The sequence below is a fragment of the Furipterus horrens genome, unplaced genomic scaffold, assembly GCF_987537825.1.
Source record: "Furipterus horrens unplaced genomic scaffold, mFurHor1.1.pri manual_scaffold_8, whole genome shotgun sequence".
Classification (NCBI taxonomy): domain Eukaryota; kingdom Metazoa; phylum Chordata; class Mammalia; order Chiroptera; family Furipteridae; genus Furipterus; species Furipterus horrens.
In genome coordinates this window covers 14,998,144-15,014,162 of record NW_028327178.1, presented here as the reverse complement: position 1 = coordinate 15,014,162, position 16,019 = coordinate 14,998,144, and the positions used below count along the sequence as shown (strand labels likewise).

The 16,019-nt window shown below is 37.1% G+C and overlaps 1 protein-coding gene across 2 annotated transcripts in view; it reads left to right on the top strand.

The window, feature by feature from the left end:
* The window catches only part of DCC (DCC netrin 1 receptor), a 1,006,514-nt gene that overhangs the window by 361,337 nt on the left and 629,158 nt on the right, over positions 1 to 16,019 (top strand). For both annotated transcript variants that reach the window (XM_090285089.1, XM_090285088.1), the window contains exon 2: positions 4,091 to 4,411. In XM_090285089.1, the coding sequence (XP_090141215.1) occupies positions 4,091 to 4,411 (321 nt within the window). The remainder of the gene's footprint in view (positions 1 to 4,090; positions 4,412 to 16,019) is intronic.

The following is a 16,019-nucleotide window of genomic DNA, read 5'->3' as shown; positions in this document are numbered from 1 at the left end:
TATGGGGATATGTATGACATTTTCTAATCTGAAAATCTTTTCAGGAGCCTCTTTTTACTTCTGTGCTACTTTTCATAAATTTCATTTTTTAGCTTTTATTGCGTTAACCGAAAGCTTTTACATTTTTGACTTGGAAAGAAATTTCTGACTCCCTGGGACATTATTTTTCACACGTAACAATGTTTGATATTGTAGATAAAATGTCATACCTTAAAACACTCATTCTAAGTTAGTCTGCCTCTGTGACTGGATAGTCTCTGAAATGAACAAGAATATGATAAGGAGAACAAGTACAAAGGGATGTAAGCTTACACACACATTTCTACTAGTTGTTTGATCATTTTGCTGAGTTTCTAAAATACATTTAGGATATTTCCTGTCTCTAGATAATTAAAATAAACTTAGCTATATCCCTGAAATGTTATCTCTGATGCTTATTTGTAAGACAAAGCTAAAGAAATAGATATTAATATTTCTTCCTTGAGTCACCCTATAAGAGTAGGCCCTTCTCTGTATGCTCATTCTGAAAATACTGAAGGCTTTACTATGTTAGTACTTCCTTATAAACTCCTGTCTTTCAAAAAATAGAAGACAAAAAGAAACACTGTCCAATCTTGATATGACACTTTATTACTTTATCTTCAGACTGACACAGATTATGAAAAGATACCAATTAGTCAAACGCATACATGGCTCTATGCCTAAACCCTGATAATTTAGAAATCTTGCCAAGCCAAAAATTAGAGGGAGAGAGTGCTGGAGACTCACTCATTCTAATTATGAGCTCTAGTGTCAGACTTAGTTATGCAAATTTCTTAGTGAATAGGATTTTGGTATTCTCAAGTATATTTCTCCAAAATATATTTACCTATGTCATTTTACATCAGGCAAGAAAGATTGCTTCTTTTATGAAGCAAGACCTGGAAATGTTACTATTTAAGGGTTCAACAGAATGGCCACTGCCTTCTGGAAAAGAAAATCCAAAGTGAAACAAAATTTCCCCAGTAGGCTTTCTTCTGGATGAAATTCCCACCATTGTTGTTCTCATGTAAAATCTTTGGTGAAATCATAAAGTAGGAAGTTCCATTTAGTTTCTTCAAAAGCATTCTTCTATTGCTCTCCAGTTATTTCCCAAGAGATCTGGACCCTCATCAGACTCTTGGCTGCCCAAATTCCAGCCATAGCTTTTTGATCTACAAGCTTTAAAAGTTATTTCTAGTTCTTTGTTATCTTCTGTTTTAACATCTCTCTTTCTCTGTCCACACATTAAATCAGTGTATTTGATTTCAGATAGATTCTTAGATGAAATAGTTTGATAAAATTATTTCATATTTTTATGTATACTGGTGGACAAAATTCCGCCCAGGAAAATTCTAAGAGATGACCTAAACGAAGTCAGTTAATGCATTAGTGAGACATTTCACCAGCCTGTGGGACATACCTCACCAGGGAGTGGAGGCAGTTTGTGCCTAACATGGGCTGACTCTGAAAAGCAGACCATTGGAGCCCTATCTCTCATTTCCCGGCAATTCTATTTGCCTGGGTCAATCTTCTCTGAGAACTAAGTAACTGATGCATGTTACTCAAAACAGTGAGGTACCTTTCTCCCAGAGCCATATATTCAAAAATGTGATTGTTACAAGGAGTACACAGCTCACACTGCCAGTGAACTGCAAGGGTAATTGTGTTGACGAAAAGTTAATCTTTATTTATCTTGCGTAAACTATGTACTCCCAGCACTGAAAACTGTCATAACCTCCTTGTTTCAGATTAAGTGGGTTTTTTATTTGTGATGATGGGCACAGATGCTCATTAACATACTGTCATAAATAGCCGCGTTCAATGTATTATGTGTTCTGTGACATAAATAAGGGGTTCAACATGAAGTTGTTTAAAATATAGTCTCCAGGAAGAACAAAAGAATAATAAATGCTTTTCAATATAGTTGGCTGGACTTGAATTCTAAATTTATTTCTACCTCATTAAGGTTGTTTGTACAGAAATTGCAAGTATTACTCTAGTAAAGTACCTTGACATTCAAGGACACTAGAATTTCTTCTTGCTTTCCCATCCTTGGTGTATCTTAAGCTAGGGTTTTACTAACTTGTCTCTTTTCTTATAAAGGAGATATCATGTAGACATGGGCAATGCAAAATTAGCCTGCATCTCAATCCACTTAGAGCTGGGTTTATTTGATGGGTGTCTTCAACCCAGCATAGTTCTGAAAAGTTTCCAAACTGCATCTTGAATTCGGAGTTCAGCGCCCTCGTTTTACAGATAAAGAAACTGACGTTCTGAGAACTTAAAAATGTGTTTGAATCAGAGAACTTTAAGAAACAGATACAATACCAAGGGCTCAATATCCAGACGCCCAGTTTTCTACTTTCCACTAGAAGAATGGACAGTGATAATTAGATTAGCTCCACTAATAGGATCTGTGGGGAGGAGGAGCTTATTGGACAGTGAGGGGTCCAGGCTGTATTTTTGGGGGATATTTACCAATATCATTTACCCGCTTGCTGCTATTTTACAATTTATGTTAATCTGACCAAAGTTCCTTCTGCTTTCTTTGGGTGAATGGCCTAGTTGAGTGAAATGAGCATATGATGAGTGATGTAGTTCACTGTGAAAGCTCAACAGAAGGAGTAAAATAACAGCCTTTGGACGTATGGTTTAGAAAAGTTTTGTGTGCAAGAGCATGCCAGGTAATGTCATGGAGAAGCAGTGGGAAGCTGTTCAGATCTATCTTCACAGAAGATGGAATATACAAAGCTAGGACTACTTCTGTGCATTGGAACTAATGTGGGTCAATCCTATATTAGAGTATCGATTATAAACCGTTTAAGTGCCTGCTTTTGAAATGATAGAAAAATGGAAGTTTACACAAAGTGTAACAAAAAGTTGTTCCCACTACAGAAAAATAAAGAAAACTAGTGAAGTTGAATTGCTATCCTGAAAAAAAAAAAGGGCTAAAATATAATTTAGCGTAAAGGACTCTTATGAAGAAATGTCCATCCCCTCTGCATTTTCACACACGGTGATTCAGGAGAAAATGGGATTAAATGGGATCAAGAAAATGCAGTTAAGAGTCTAAGGGTGATTAAATATTGAAAACAAGATACCAGAGAACACTGTGAAATTCCCTGTCCACAGAGATGTTTAAAAATAAAACTAAAAGTAATTTAATTTGAATGATTTAGGCATGCACCTGTCTGAGCAAAAGGTGAGCCCAATGACCTCCTGAAACCTCATCAAAGTCTTTGATTCACAACAAAACACTCTGCCAAATGCCATAGTGCCAGCCCCCAAAAGAATATTATTAAATTATACTTGTTCTAACCCCTCAGTATTCTTAAATGACTTTCTGTTCCTCCTGCTGATAGCTTATGTTCACTTATGTTTATGGGGAGGGGGGTCAAACGATAATATTCACTTAGATTTTCTGGCTCATGAGCAACATTTGGATGGAAATTAAGACACATCAGGGACTTATGATTTTGATAGTAGCTTTATTGGCCTGCTTCTGCAAGTGGAATTACTTACCTACTTTAAAACCCACCTGAGCTTTGTTCTAAATAACTTTCCCCACTCTGTTTAGAGCTAGTATTTTTGTCATAAATAAAACACCTGAGTAGATTTATTTTAAAAATTAATGGATACTATAATCAGAATGGCAAGATAGAAACAGTACCCCAAATCTGAGCTAATTCACTATTATTTGTGACTACTTTAAAATATATAATTTTTAAAAAGTAAAATGTTTAGTTTTATTTGGATTTTAGTTTATTCTGCCTAAAGTTTCAAGTACTGACTGATATGTAATGATGGCCATGCCTAGGTTTGTATAAATTCATATTTTTTCAATTATTTCTCTTCGGTCCAATGTTTCATTAATTATGGTTACTTTAATTGGCTACGTTTTTGCTTCTTTAACACGAAATCCTTGATTTTAAATTTCATTAGCTCACGGGCATTTTTCAAAGCACCTAGCTTTTTTGAAAAAGTTTTGTAAAAAAGGGACAGGGGATTTAAGCTTGAGATTTCTTTGAATAAATGAACATAATGGTTTCCCTGGGCTCTCTTGTTTCAGGGTTCCAGATTAAGGCTTTCACATCGCTGCACTTCCTGTCGGAGCCTTCCGATGCCATCACGACGCGGGGAGGAAGTGTCCTCCTGAACTGCTCTGCGGAGTCGGACCGCGGGGTCCCAGTTATCAAGTGGAAGAAAGATGGCATCCACCTGGCCTTGGGCATGGACGACAGGAAGCAGCAACTTCCAAACGGGTCTCTTTTGATACAGAACATCCTTCACTCCAGGCACCATAAGCCGGATGAGGGACTTTACCAATGTGAGGCGTCTTTAGGAGATTCTGGGGCGATTATTAGTCGGACAGCAAAAGTTGCAGTAGCAGGTAAGTGGATTCTTCTTTCTCCTCCTCCTCTTTCTCCACCTCTTCTTCGTATTCCTTTGGTTGAGATAAGGAGATACTCTTTACAGAAACAATATATATTTTTAAGAAAAAGGGAAAATATAAAAACAATGTGTTTATGTTTATTCCCTTGTGGCCTTCATTTTCTTTTTGAAAATCATTTTTGGAAAACACTAGAAGGATCTTAACAATCAACATAGCTTTCTGAGGTTTTTTCAAAACCAAGGTTGGTTCAAACTGATTCACTATGTGTACGAACTTTTTATTAATAGAAAAATATTAGAAAAATAATTTTTAAATTTTATTTTATGGCTTCACTAATGATAAAATTTTGCAGATATTTTTTGCATTCAGACCAGTGAATTTTATTTTAATTTTAATGGCTTGACCTACAACATGTAGATGTCCAAATGAGAAATAAATATTTCCATTAGAACTTCCAAATATCTTAATGCTGTATAACATGTTGACTCAATAACTGAGTAATTAGATGAACAATTTTTAAAATAAATTATCATAGATATTGCAGTGGCATAGACCATAAAAGAACAGAAAATAAAAAAACAAAGCAGTACTGAATGTTCTGGAATCCATGGATACTGACATTTCTTCCCCACTTATTCTGGTTAAAGGGAAGCTCATAATTATTTCCTTTGGCCTTTTCAGCGTTAGACATGTAGAAAGAGGAGTCAAAATTTTACTCATGTACAGTGATTTGGCTAAAAGGTAAGTGTTGATTAAAAATAAATGATGTGAGATACCAAACCAGGCAAATGACTCTTAGCTGAAATAAATTTAGGTCTTCAAATGGCTTAACAGGTTTGAAGAGCCACTTTCAAACTTAATCTTTATTTCTCAGAGAAAAAAAAAATTAAACCCATAGGCTGTTATTTGGTCATTTGAGGTGGGTTTCCTTTCCTAGGACCCATTTACTCTATATCCTGAAAGACTGTTGGAACTGAGGACACGTTTCTGGTAATAACATACTAGCATCATGAGGCAGGACGAACTGCTCCCCTGTGCACTCATTCTTCTAGTGAAGGTATGTTGGAGTTGAAACCTGCAGGAGGTGATTTTGTCAGGTGATGGTATGAAAAGCTAGATTTTGGAGATATGCAATCAGAGTATAAATACAGCTTCATAACTCTCTTTTATGGTTTCTTTTCCCCACTAAGAACTCTTTGCTAATCAGTTAAACCAGACTGAACTTGAGTGAAGGTACTCTGGTGGGCAGAGTCCTCACCTAGAGGTATGATGGCTAACCACCTTGACTTAACCTGGACTGACCCGGATTTAGCACTTGAAAATTCCATGTTCATGAACCCCTCATTCTGGGTAACACTAGGACGGTTGGTCAGCCTGCTGAGTGATATCCCACCTGCTATAGTGCTGCCAGATGGAACTATGAATGCAGAACGTCCCCTTTACTCAGGAGACACATGAGGTGGCATCTTGATCATAGAAACTGGGGCTGTAAGCCACCTGGGACCTTTGAGTGATGGGTGTCTAAAATCTGATTGGTGAGCATAGAGTGTACCCGGAACTGAGTGCCTATATGAATTATGACTGATTAAAAAGGAACAAGTAGAACAGTGTTGACAACTAGGTAAAAGCTGCTTTCTTCCCACAGTGCTCCAAATGCAGTAGGAAGGGTGCAATCTGATTTTTCTCTTACTTGAGAATTCCTGGACTCTCATATCTCACCCATCAGTCACCCACAAAGCTAAGGGAACTCGGACAAGATGAATGAATTGAACTGGCATTTTGATGCCCTATTTCAAAAGGCTAATGCACACGTGCTGTTGAAGAAAATGCCCTGATAGGTTGTGGTTTCATTTTTCTAGCAATCTAGATTTATTTTTAACCTGTTCTCTGTTTCAATGATGAAATGAAGAACAATGTCTTCCCTGTGAGATATTAAAATAAAGTAGCTTCAGCTTTTGTATTCTGAACAAGGATAGGTTGGCAGGTTCAGTCACTGAGTTACAATCTAATATTAGATTGTATCATTTCAAGGCAATAAGGCTGTTCATGGTGTTTTAGACACTTACCGTGCTGTTTGGCAATACAGCATACATCAATGTTATGTCTGCAGAGGTTAAAATTGCCAAACTACTGGAAGCACAAGGGGCATATATCTTCCTTGTAATAAAGACTGTGGACCTGATTTAATCTCATTTTTAAAGCATTAGCAGTCAATAAACCAGTCGCCACTAAAAGGTGAAAAAAAAATCTGTTCTGTACCCTCAGGTACAATGTAGAGCCCATTAATATGATGCCCCTCTTCCATTTTTGCTCTCTCAAAGTGTCTTTGATAAAAAGAAATGTGGCAAATGAAATCTGTCTTTAATCACTCAGCGCATTTTACGCCATTGTCTTGCCAGACACATCATTCATCCACTTTTCTAGGAACTTCTCAAGTGCTCTTTAAACCCTGAGTACACACTTAGCTGAAGAGGGAGGGAGAGTAAGAAAGATAAAGGCAGGGCTTCCATCCCATCCAACATCTTGTTAACAGTCTCAGTGGTAACATGCTACTAACTGACTGTTGGTATTTCTGGTGATTGTGAGTTCAAGCGATGAGGAATGCCTGAGCTATTAAATCTCCATTTGAAAGCAATGTGGTCAGTTCTGGCTGGAACTTTGGGATTTTATGTGTATCCAATTAGCCCTAATCTAAAATAGTGCAGTATTTTTCTGCCATGAATACCTCTGCTTAGCCCTGTAGATGGAAAACAGCTCGAGGAGAGAGGCAGAGCCAGGCTTTATCTATAAAGCTTCTCCTACTACCCTGTCCACCTAGCTAAGCATCGGGCATGCTTAGTAATTCAGGAGACATTTGTCTTGCCAGTGAAGACATATGGTTTGGGGTTGTATGCCATATATGGAGAGGTTTTTTATCAATGTCATCTTCTTCTCCTTCACCCCCCTTCTCCCCCGTCTCCTCCTTCTCCCCCCTCTCCTCCTCCTCTACTTCTCCTTCTCTTTTGAAATGAACTGGGTGAGATTAAATTTACCTACTTATGTACCTGTAAACATGATCTCGATGGACTGAGTTGGAATTATTTAATTTATATCTCAATAGTCTACAAAGTAATGAACTATTGAGGACTTTGGAATTAGAAGTTGTACTGTGCTGGAATATTTATATGCTACTTAAAAAAATTCATGTGCCAATTCCTCATTCATTCATAACCCGTAACTTCAAGATGAGCTGGCATCTGGCCAAGCACGTATTTCTTACTCCAGATATTGCCTGCTATCTGAGCCGCTGGATTTTCTTATGTAAAATAGATATAATAATAACCTACCTCCTGTGCCTGTGGTAGGTTTTGAATAACATCTAAGATGTAAAGCCTAGTCGAGTAGATTCTTACTCAATGACAGCAGAAGTACAAATAGACATCATAGTGGTAATTATTGTGTTATTACACTTATTAGGAAGTGACAACTTTTAATATTTTCATGTGATGGTATAAAACATTTTGGGGGGATAAGTATAGGCTATGAATCATGAGCCATAAATATTGTCACTTTGGATCAGATACCTGTCTTTGTGATCTATGAACACAAACTGGCAAGCCTGACTTGAGTTCTCAGAGAGTTGAATCTACACAGTTTGTCAGCAAGCAGTGCCAAAATCTATGTGACTACAAGATTCTTTTTTCACAAGTTGAACTACCATTATATTGGAGCAAATATAATTTGTACCAGTCAGACCAGGAGTTTTAGATCAAGCAATCACGAATATTATTTCAGAAAAAGATGCTGAGAAATATTCTCAACTGAACCTCCTTAATGTGCTTTCAACTGAAAAAGATTTATCAAAGCTGGTGTCATAGGAGTTCAGTGGTCTAGACTAGAAATATAACATAAGTCCAGAACAAAAATAATTAATGCTAATATGTAAGAAAACCAGATCACTAGAGAGCTCTTCTGAATAATCATGGATGTGCCATCTCATTTAGTTTCACCGCCACACTTCACCATCTAATACATCCATGTGTCCACATAGTTCCTTGCCCACCCGCTTCCCCCACGGGGCTCTGAGGCTCAGAGTCAGAACCTAAGTGCTCCATCTACTTGTGTTCAAGGGCGGAGTGGGTCCAGCCTATCCTCCCTCAGGTGCAGCAACCCTGACTGCAGGATACAGTGTAGGGAATTTTTGTCCTGGTAGGTTCTTCTTTTGTTAATTTGTAAACATTTAAGTCTTGAATATTAAAGCCATTGGCTTGCTTTTTTATAACACTTTGCTCTGCCATATGCATTATCTCTTACTATTCAAAGAAGTTCTGTGATACAGATACCCAGATTGACAGAGAACAAACTGAAGAAATGTATGTAGTGACATTTTATAGGTAGAGACTGGAACTAATTATCCCCTTATCATTTTGCTTCTCAATCTAAGTACTTGATTTAAGAAAACTGTGAATAGTTTCCCACAGAGTTAGTCTTTTATTTTTAATCAGTGAAACTACCTAAAATATAAACTAAGGGGAAATAATAATAATAAGAGCTTTTATTTATCCATTCAGTCCCTTGAAAATATAAATTCCTTATTTTAAAATAAGCTTATAAATAGTTGTAGGGAGGAAAATTTTTTCTTCTGTCCTTCTAGGTTCTTTGCTGGTCTGTTAATTATATTGACATAAGACAAATTAACAGGAGAAAAATAAGTTTAGTTTCATATGTACAAGGAGCCCTGTAAAAGTATGAAACTCAAAGATAGTCAGGCAACTGAGCCTTATATGCCATCCTAAATTAAAGAATGAAATAAGAATCTGGGCTTCAAAGGGCAGGAGATTGATTCACATGGTGATAGGAAGAGCAGATTTTGGTAATGGGATATTTGTCCTGCCTTTCAGATAGGACATTCAGATGAAAAGTTACCTCTGGTAATAACTCTCTTAGTGGGCCATACCTTCTATCTAAATTCTTTCAGATAGTTAAGAGAGAGGTAAAGGTTTTTCTTGAGTCTGCTGGGTCTTGTCTGCCTTTAGCTCAAAATAATCTACATGCCATAATGGCACATATGGAGGTAAGCAATTCTGCTCCCCTTCATAGCCCTTCTAGGGGCAAGATTTTGATTTTCTTATCCCTTTGTAACTTTTTATAATTAAGGCCAAATTTACACTTTTGTTTGTTTGTTTCTTGAAAATCCAGAAAATAAAAGGCCAGCTAAATCGCCTTTACTTGAGTTGCTATTTTATTCAGAAGCATATTTTTTCCCCTGTAGCAATAGATGTTTCAAGATGCAAATTGTGGCATTCCACTTTTAAGTAACACAGGCATTATAATTAAAATCCCCTTGTGTTTAAGAAAAATAATTAGTTACTTGAGGAGTTGTTTCAACGAATTCCCTTCCAGAATGCCTCCCATTTAAATGAGTTATGAAATAATTAGTGAAAGCGTATTATAGCAAGAGAAGCTGGAATCGCCTCAGCAGAATGGAGCATTTGGTGAAATGATAACCTGACCTTTACGTTTTTGCTTGAAAAGGAACAGAAAAAGGAGCTTGTGTTAAGAGAAGAGAGAATAAACTACATTGCCCCGGGTCACTCAAATGTTGTTTAAAGGAAACAGCAAGAAAAAAATGTTCATATTCCCTTTCTCCACAGGAACAAATATTAGAATCTTGCCTCGAAGGTCAAGTTGGTTCAGTGAAGCAGTTTGGAAAATGTATCCCAGGGTTCTTAAATACTCTCAGAATTCTGTTTTTGGAAGGTTCAGTTACAGAGAAAACCTTTTTGTTTTAAACCAATAGAGATATTGTTTATGCTCAAACAATAAGCAAGAAAATAAATTCTTCTGACTCCACAGTTCTTAATGGTCTTAATTATCTCCAATTTGCTAAATGTTTCTATTGTTTTGTAGTTAAAACTTGAGAGAGAAAAACATTTAAGGAAGAAATATTACAAGTATTATGTATGTGTATTAATCTTATAATTTTGTTTAATTTTATTGCTAAATAAAACCAGGATAATCAGTATTAGCCCAGGGCCTACCTACCTGCACACTCCCAGACCCTCAGCTTAAATAACTGCATTTTAAAGAATAGGATTTTAGTTGCCTGTTTCCTAAGTAAACTAACTCTGCAGTAAAATTTAAATAGAAATATATTCCTAAATTATATGCAGAGTGGACAGACGTCATCTACATTACAAAAATTACAAAAGAGAATTTGGCAGAGCATTTTATAGTAGAAATATCAACAAAATAACTTTTTAAAAATCTTTCAACCTTTCATTCCTTTTCTTTGTTATGAATTCTAATTTATGTGTCAATGGAAATAGCTAATTATTCATTCTGAAAATCAGTTTTTTAAGAGCACTGTTCTTTTATTCAACCCTTAAGCTAACTACAGTGTGATTTTTGCAGATACTGGAATTTTAATGGAGTAATATCTAAAATAACTTAGTGATAGTAACCAAAAACTCTTTGGAGTTTAAGAAGACCCATTTGGAATACAAAAGCTTGATTTTTAAAAAAATAAATGTCAGGCCAGCAAAAACTTAAATTAGAGTAAGTAGATAGATCAGGGATATAATTGTAAATCTCTGATGAAATTATGACTGATAATTTAGTAATTCATTTTTACTTTTATGAACTTGCTACTGATTTTTTTCTATTATGTGTTTTATGTCCATGCTAAAATTTATTATTTAAGTTTAATATTACCTAAAGACCTTTGAATTAAGATATTTATGTTACATATGATACAAATTTTTTTGATAAAGCAAGGAAACATTCAAATTTAGGGGATATTCTAGAAACTAAGTTGGAAGCAACTATGGAAAATCTCATGTACAAGGTCTGTCCAGAAATTGTCCAACCATTTTTAATATAACAAGAACAATTTACATGACATCAGTGTAACCTGGCAGCCAAGGAGAGGGGACTGGAATGCGCATGTGTGAACAATGATGACTTCACTGTACTAGTCAGTGGGGGCATTAGATGCCATTGAGTGAGCATGTGTACTGTGTAGCCATTGCATTCAAAATGACTGAGTGAGTAGAGCAACAAATCTCCACCAAATTTTGGATTAAGCTTGAACGTTCCTCCACAGAAACTATCTGGATGATTCAGAAAGCCACAGCTGTGGGCAGCTGGTGATTGGCAGCTTCATCACGACAACGCACCTGCTCATGTATCATGTCTCATGCAGAGTGTTTTGGTGAAACTTCAAATTACCCAAATGACTCATCCCCCTACAGTTCAGATTTGGTGCCCTGTGACTTCTGGCTTTTCTGAAAAGTAAAACCACCTTTGAAAGAGAAGAGATTTCAGACCAGTGATGAAATTCAGGAAAATACAACAGAGCAGCTGATGGTGATTGGGAGAACTGTGTGAGGTCCCAAGGTGCCTGCTTTGAAGGGGACTGAGGTGTCATTGTCATAGGTACAATGTTTCTTGTATCTTGTATCTTCTTCAGTAAATGTCTGTTTTTCATAGTATATGGCTAGGTACTTTCTGGACAGTATCCATATAACTTTTTCTGCCAGAATTTGTATATATAGATAAAAGTATTGAATACCATTAGTGAAAACACTCCTTTTCCTTTAAGAAGTTACTTTTTTTTTTAATAATCTCATTTATATTTATAAGGGATATCTATATATTTGATAATATGCAGTGTCATTGGTCATTTCTTCCATAATCGTTAAATATAACTATCATTAAGAAACAAAATTCAGCTGAGTAAATTTGAGGATCTAATGGCTTATTCAAAAATTCATGAGTGGATCAGCATCATATCTAGCAAACAGAAAGGAGCTCTATGGAGGGGTGCTAAATGGATGGTTTTTATAGGAGAAAGCAGGTGTGGCATCCAGTGATAAGTGGATTGTTTTAGGCAAGTTCACCCTTCCTTGGGTGAAGGTAAGGAGTCTTACCAGGCAGATTACCTCTCTAGTGCTGACCAGGAAATTCCATTTTGACTGGTTAAAGATTATATGCCCGGGAGAGGCTGACACTGAAGTTAGGTTAGATGTAAGGTTAGGTTTGTTGACTTGGGGCTTAGCACAAGTGACTCCATTTGGGTGCTTTTTTTTTTTAAACCACTTTTTCTGAAGAAGTGAGAATTAAAATAAGAGTTGATTCCTAGTGAATAGGTAACCATTGAGATACATAAAGAAGCCACACATTCTTGATGTAGCAAATAACTGGTTTTGAACCTTGAGTCATGGGTTCAGCATAAAACAATGACAAATGTTTTTGATAGCAAATAAATAACAACAGAAGGCCTCAAATCTATCTGCTCATTTCACAGTATATTAAGACTATATAAAATATAATGTAATATAATCAGAGCTGCTGCTCCCTGTGCTATAGCTTAAAGCCCTTTGGAGGTTTCCTAAGAAAGAACAAAACCTATTGCCTTAGCCCCAGAGGTCAGAATGTGTTCCGCTGAAAGACCCATTGAAAAATATTCCAGAGCATCTGAGAAGCAGTCCTCTTGTACCCATAATCCATCACAAGTTTGTAACTGAGGCTTGTCTCTAAATGCCACTCAGGTATGTAGGCACTTGATCTAACTGGACCATAAAGAGCTGTAGGACTGTGATATTGTGTTATAATATGAAATACATATTTGTTTTTCATCCTCTTTCTGGCATCTAGCTCCTAAAACCCTTGGAATTTCTTAAGTGATGAGAGTGATAAAGGTGTTTTTTTTTTTTGTTAGTTATGTGACTTTTGGACCCAACCAAAGACTGGGGACTGGTTGCCAAGAGAACCAATCATGTGACTAGAGGGCGGGAACTTGCAGGCCACCCGTGACCTCCAGGAAGGGGAGAGAGGAAGGAGATTGAATCAATCTCCAATATTAATGATATAATTACTCATGCTTTTGTAACAAAGCCTCCATTAAAAAATATATTCTAAGAGCTTCCAGTTGATGAAGAAGAGGTGCTGGGGGAGCACCGTGCCTGTGCTCAAGGACAGGGAAGCCCCACACTTTCCCCTCACACCTTGCCCTATGCGTCTCTTCCATTTGACTGTTCCTTTTATATCTTTTATGCGTCTCTTCCATTTGACTGTTCCTTTTATATCTTTTATAATAAAAGCCAGTGATCTAGTAAGTACACCGTTCCTCTGCGTTCTGTGAGCCACTCTAGCAAATGAATCTAGCCGAAGAAGAAGTACCTGGGGGCCAGTCAGTCAGAACCACAGGTAACAGCCTGCACTTGTGACTGATGTCTGAAGTGGGATGTGGTGGGGGAGACAGTCTTATAGTACTGAACCCCTAAACTGTGGAATCCGGTACTATCTTCAGGTAGATGGTTGTTAGAATTGAGTTGAATGGCAAGGACACCCAGTTCATGTTCAGAGAATTGTTGGTGATGTGGAAACCCCCTTCTATCCCATTTTGGAATTTGGTCCAGGACTGCACAATAGGGGCTCTAACTTCCAGAGAGTGGTGCAGCCCCAGCGTGGTACGCCCAGCTCCGAATCTAGTAAGCTCAGGTCAGAGCAATGTCGTGTACATAGTGTGATAAATATTGGTAGGGGGTGGGGATGTGTATGGGTAAGCAAATTTGTATTCTATTGTCTGCATATTTCCCACTATGACCTTTAAACAGGTGGATTTACACTATCTCTATTCCTAACTAGGTCACCCAGGGATAGTTAGACATAAAAACCGTGCGTGCATACACATAAATACACACTCTCACACCTTTTCAGTTAGATGATTCTTCTAAGCCTCTGTGTCTTCAGTCTGTTGATGAATAGCACATTCATGAATTCTATTAGATTGGTAACCCCTATACTTTTATTGTATACACTGTTAAAAATTGCAAAAAAAAAAATTACAAACAAGTCAGTTCCATTGTAACCCTGAAGCTTAACCACCCTTATAAAGGGCTGCGCACAAGATTTCATTTGGGGAGATTTACCCGGAGCACGTTACCAACAAGGAGTGTTTAAGAAAGTGTTTTAAAGATTAATAAAGCCTATATAGCTTCACCATTAAGTTTCAGTGCTGGTTGATTTTATTGGATTGAATTTTTGTGGTCCCTCTTTCAAGGAAAATTTATCTCCAAAGGCTGAAACACGACATAAAATATAATTAGCATGATCCAAACACTGCTTCCAGGGGCATCATGTGGGTCCCACGGGGCCCTGGGCTCTTGCTGAGTGAACACTGTGGCTATTTCTCTGAGGTTATTTCCAGTTGAGTCTCAGCCAAGGAGGGGCTGGGGTTTGGAAGATGTAGTTGCAGATAAAGTTAATGTTCCCTATAGTTCTTCTCAGCCCCCAAACAGACACACATTGCACACATCTGGGATTTGTTTGTTTGTTTTTTATTGAGAAATAGTTCACATACCATTAAAATTCACCCTTGGAAAGTATAGTATCCGCTCATCATTATTATATTCATAGAGCTGTGCAATCATCACCACTTCTAAGTTGAAAATTTTTTGTCACTTTCCTTTCCCCTCCTCTTATGTCCTGGCAGCCGCTAATCTACTTTTTGTCTTAAAAAAAAACAACAAAAAACAAACAAAAAAAACCTTTCAATCTTTTTTTTTGCCTTTAAAAGTTTTTTATTATTCTTGATTATTCTATTATAGTTGTCCCATTTCCTCCTTTGCTCTCCTCCACACAGCCCACCTCTCATCCCCCACTCCCATAGTCAATCCCCACCCTGTTGCCCATGTCCATGGGTCATTCATGTTCTTTGAGTAATCCATTCCCCTTCCTTCCGCTATTATCTGCCTCCCCTCACACCTCTGGCAGCTGTCGGTGTGTTCCATGTTTCCATGTCTCTGGTTCTGTTTGGGTTGTTAGTTTAGTTTGTCCATTAGGTTTCTCTTTCAAGTGAGATTATACGATATCTGTCTTTCACTGACTGGCTTATTTCATTTAGCATAATAGTCTCCAGTTCCAACCATACTGTCACAGAAGGTAGGTCCCTTGATTCTTTCTGTGGCATCGTGTTCCATTGTGTAGATGTACCACATTTTTTAAATCCATTCATCTGCTGATGAGCACTTAGGCTGTTTCCAGCACTTGGCTATTGTAAATAGTGCTGCTATGAACATAGGGATGCATACGTTCTTTAGAGTTGATATATCAGGATTCTTAGGGTATATTCTCAGAATTGGAATTGCTTGGTCAAAAGGCAGTTCAATTTTTAATTTTTTGAGGAAATCCCATACCATTTTTGACAGTGTTTATACCAGTCTGCATTCCCACCAGCAGTGCACTAAGGTTTTCTTTTCTCCACATCCTTGCCAGCACTTGTTTGTTGACTTATTAGTGATGGCCATTCTGACAGGGATGAGGTGATATCTCATTGTGGTTTTAATTTGCATCTCTCTTATGGCTAGTGATGCTGAGCATTCTTTCATATGTCTGTGGGCCATTTGTATGTCCTCCTTGGAGAAGTTTCTATTGTTTATTAACATCAATATTAACACCTGATTATCATGTAAATACTCTGTAACTTGCTTCTTCACTTAATGATATAGCTTGAACATTTTAAAAATATATTTTCTTACAAGTAAGTTTTATACTTTTAAATTTCTGGATAATATTTTATGGCTTATATTCATCTATTGATAGATATTTGGTTTGTTTCTGT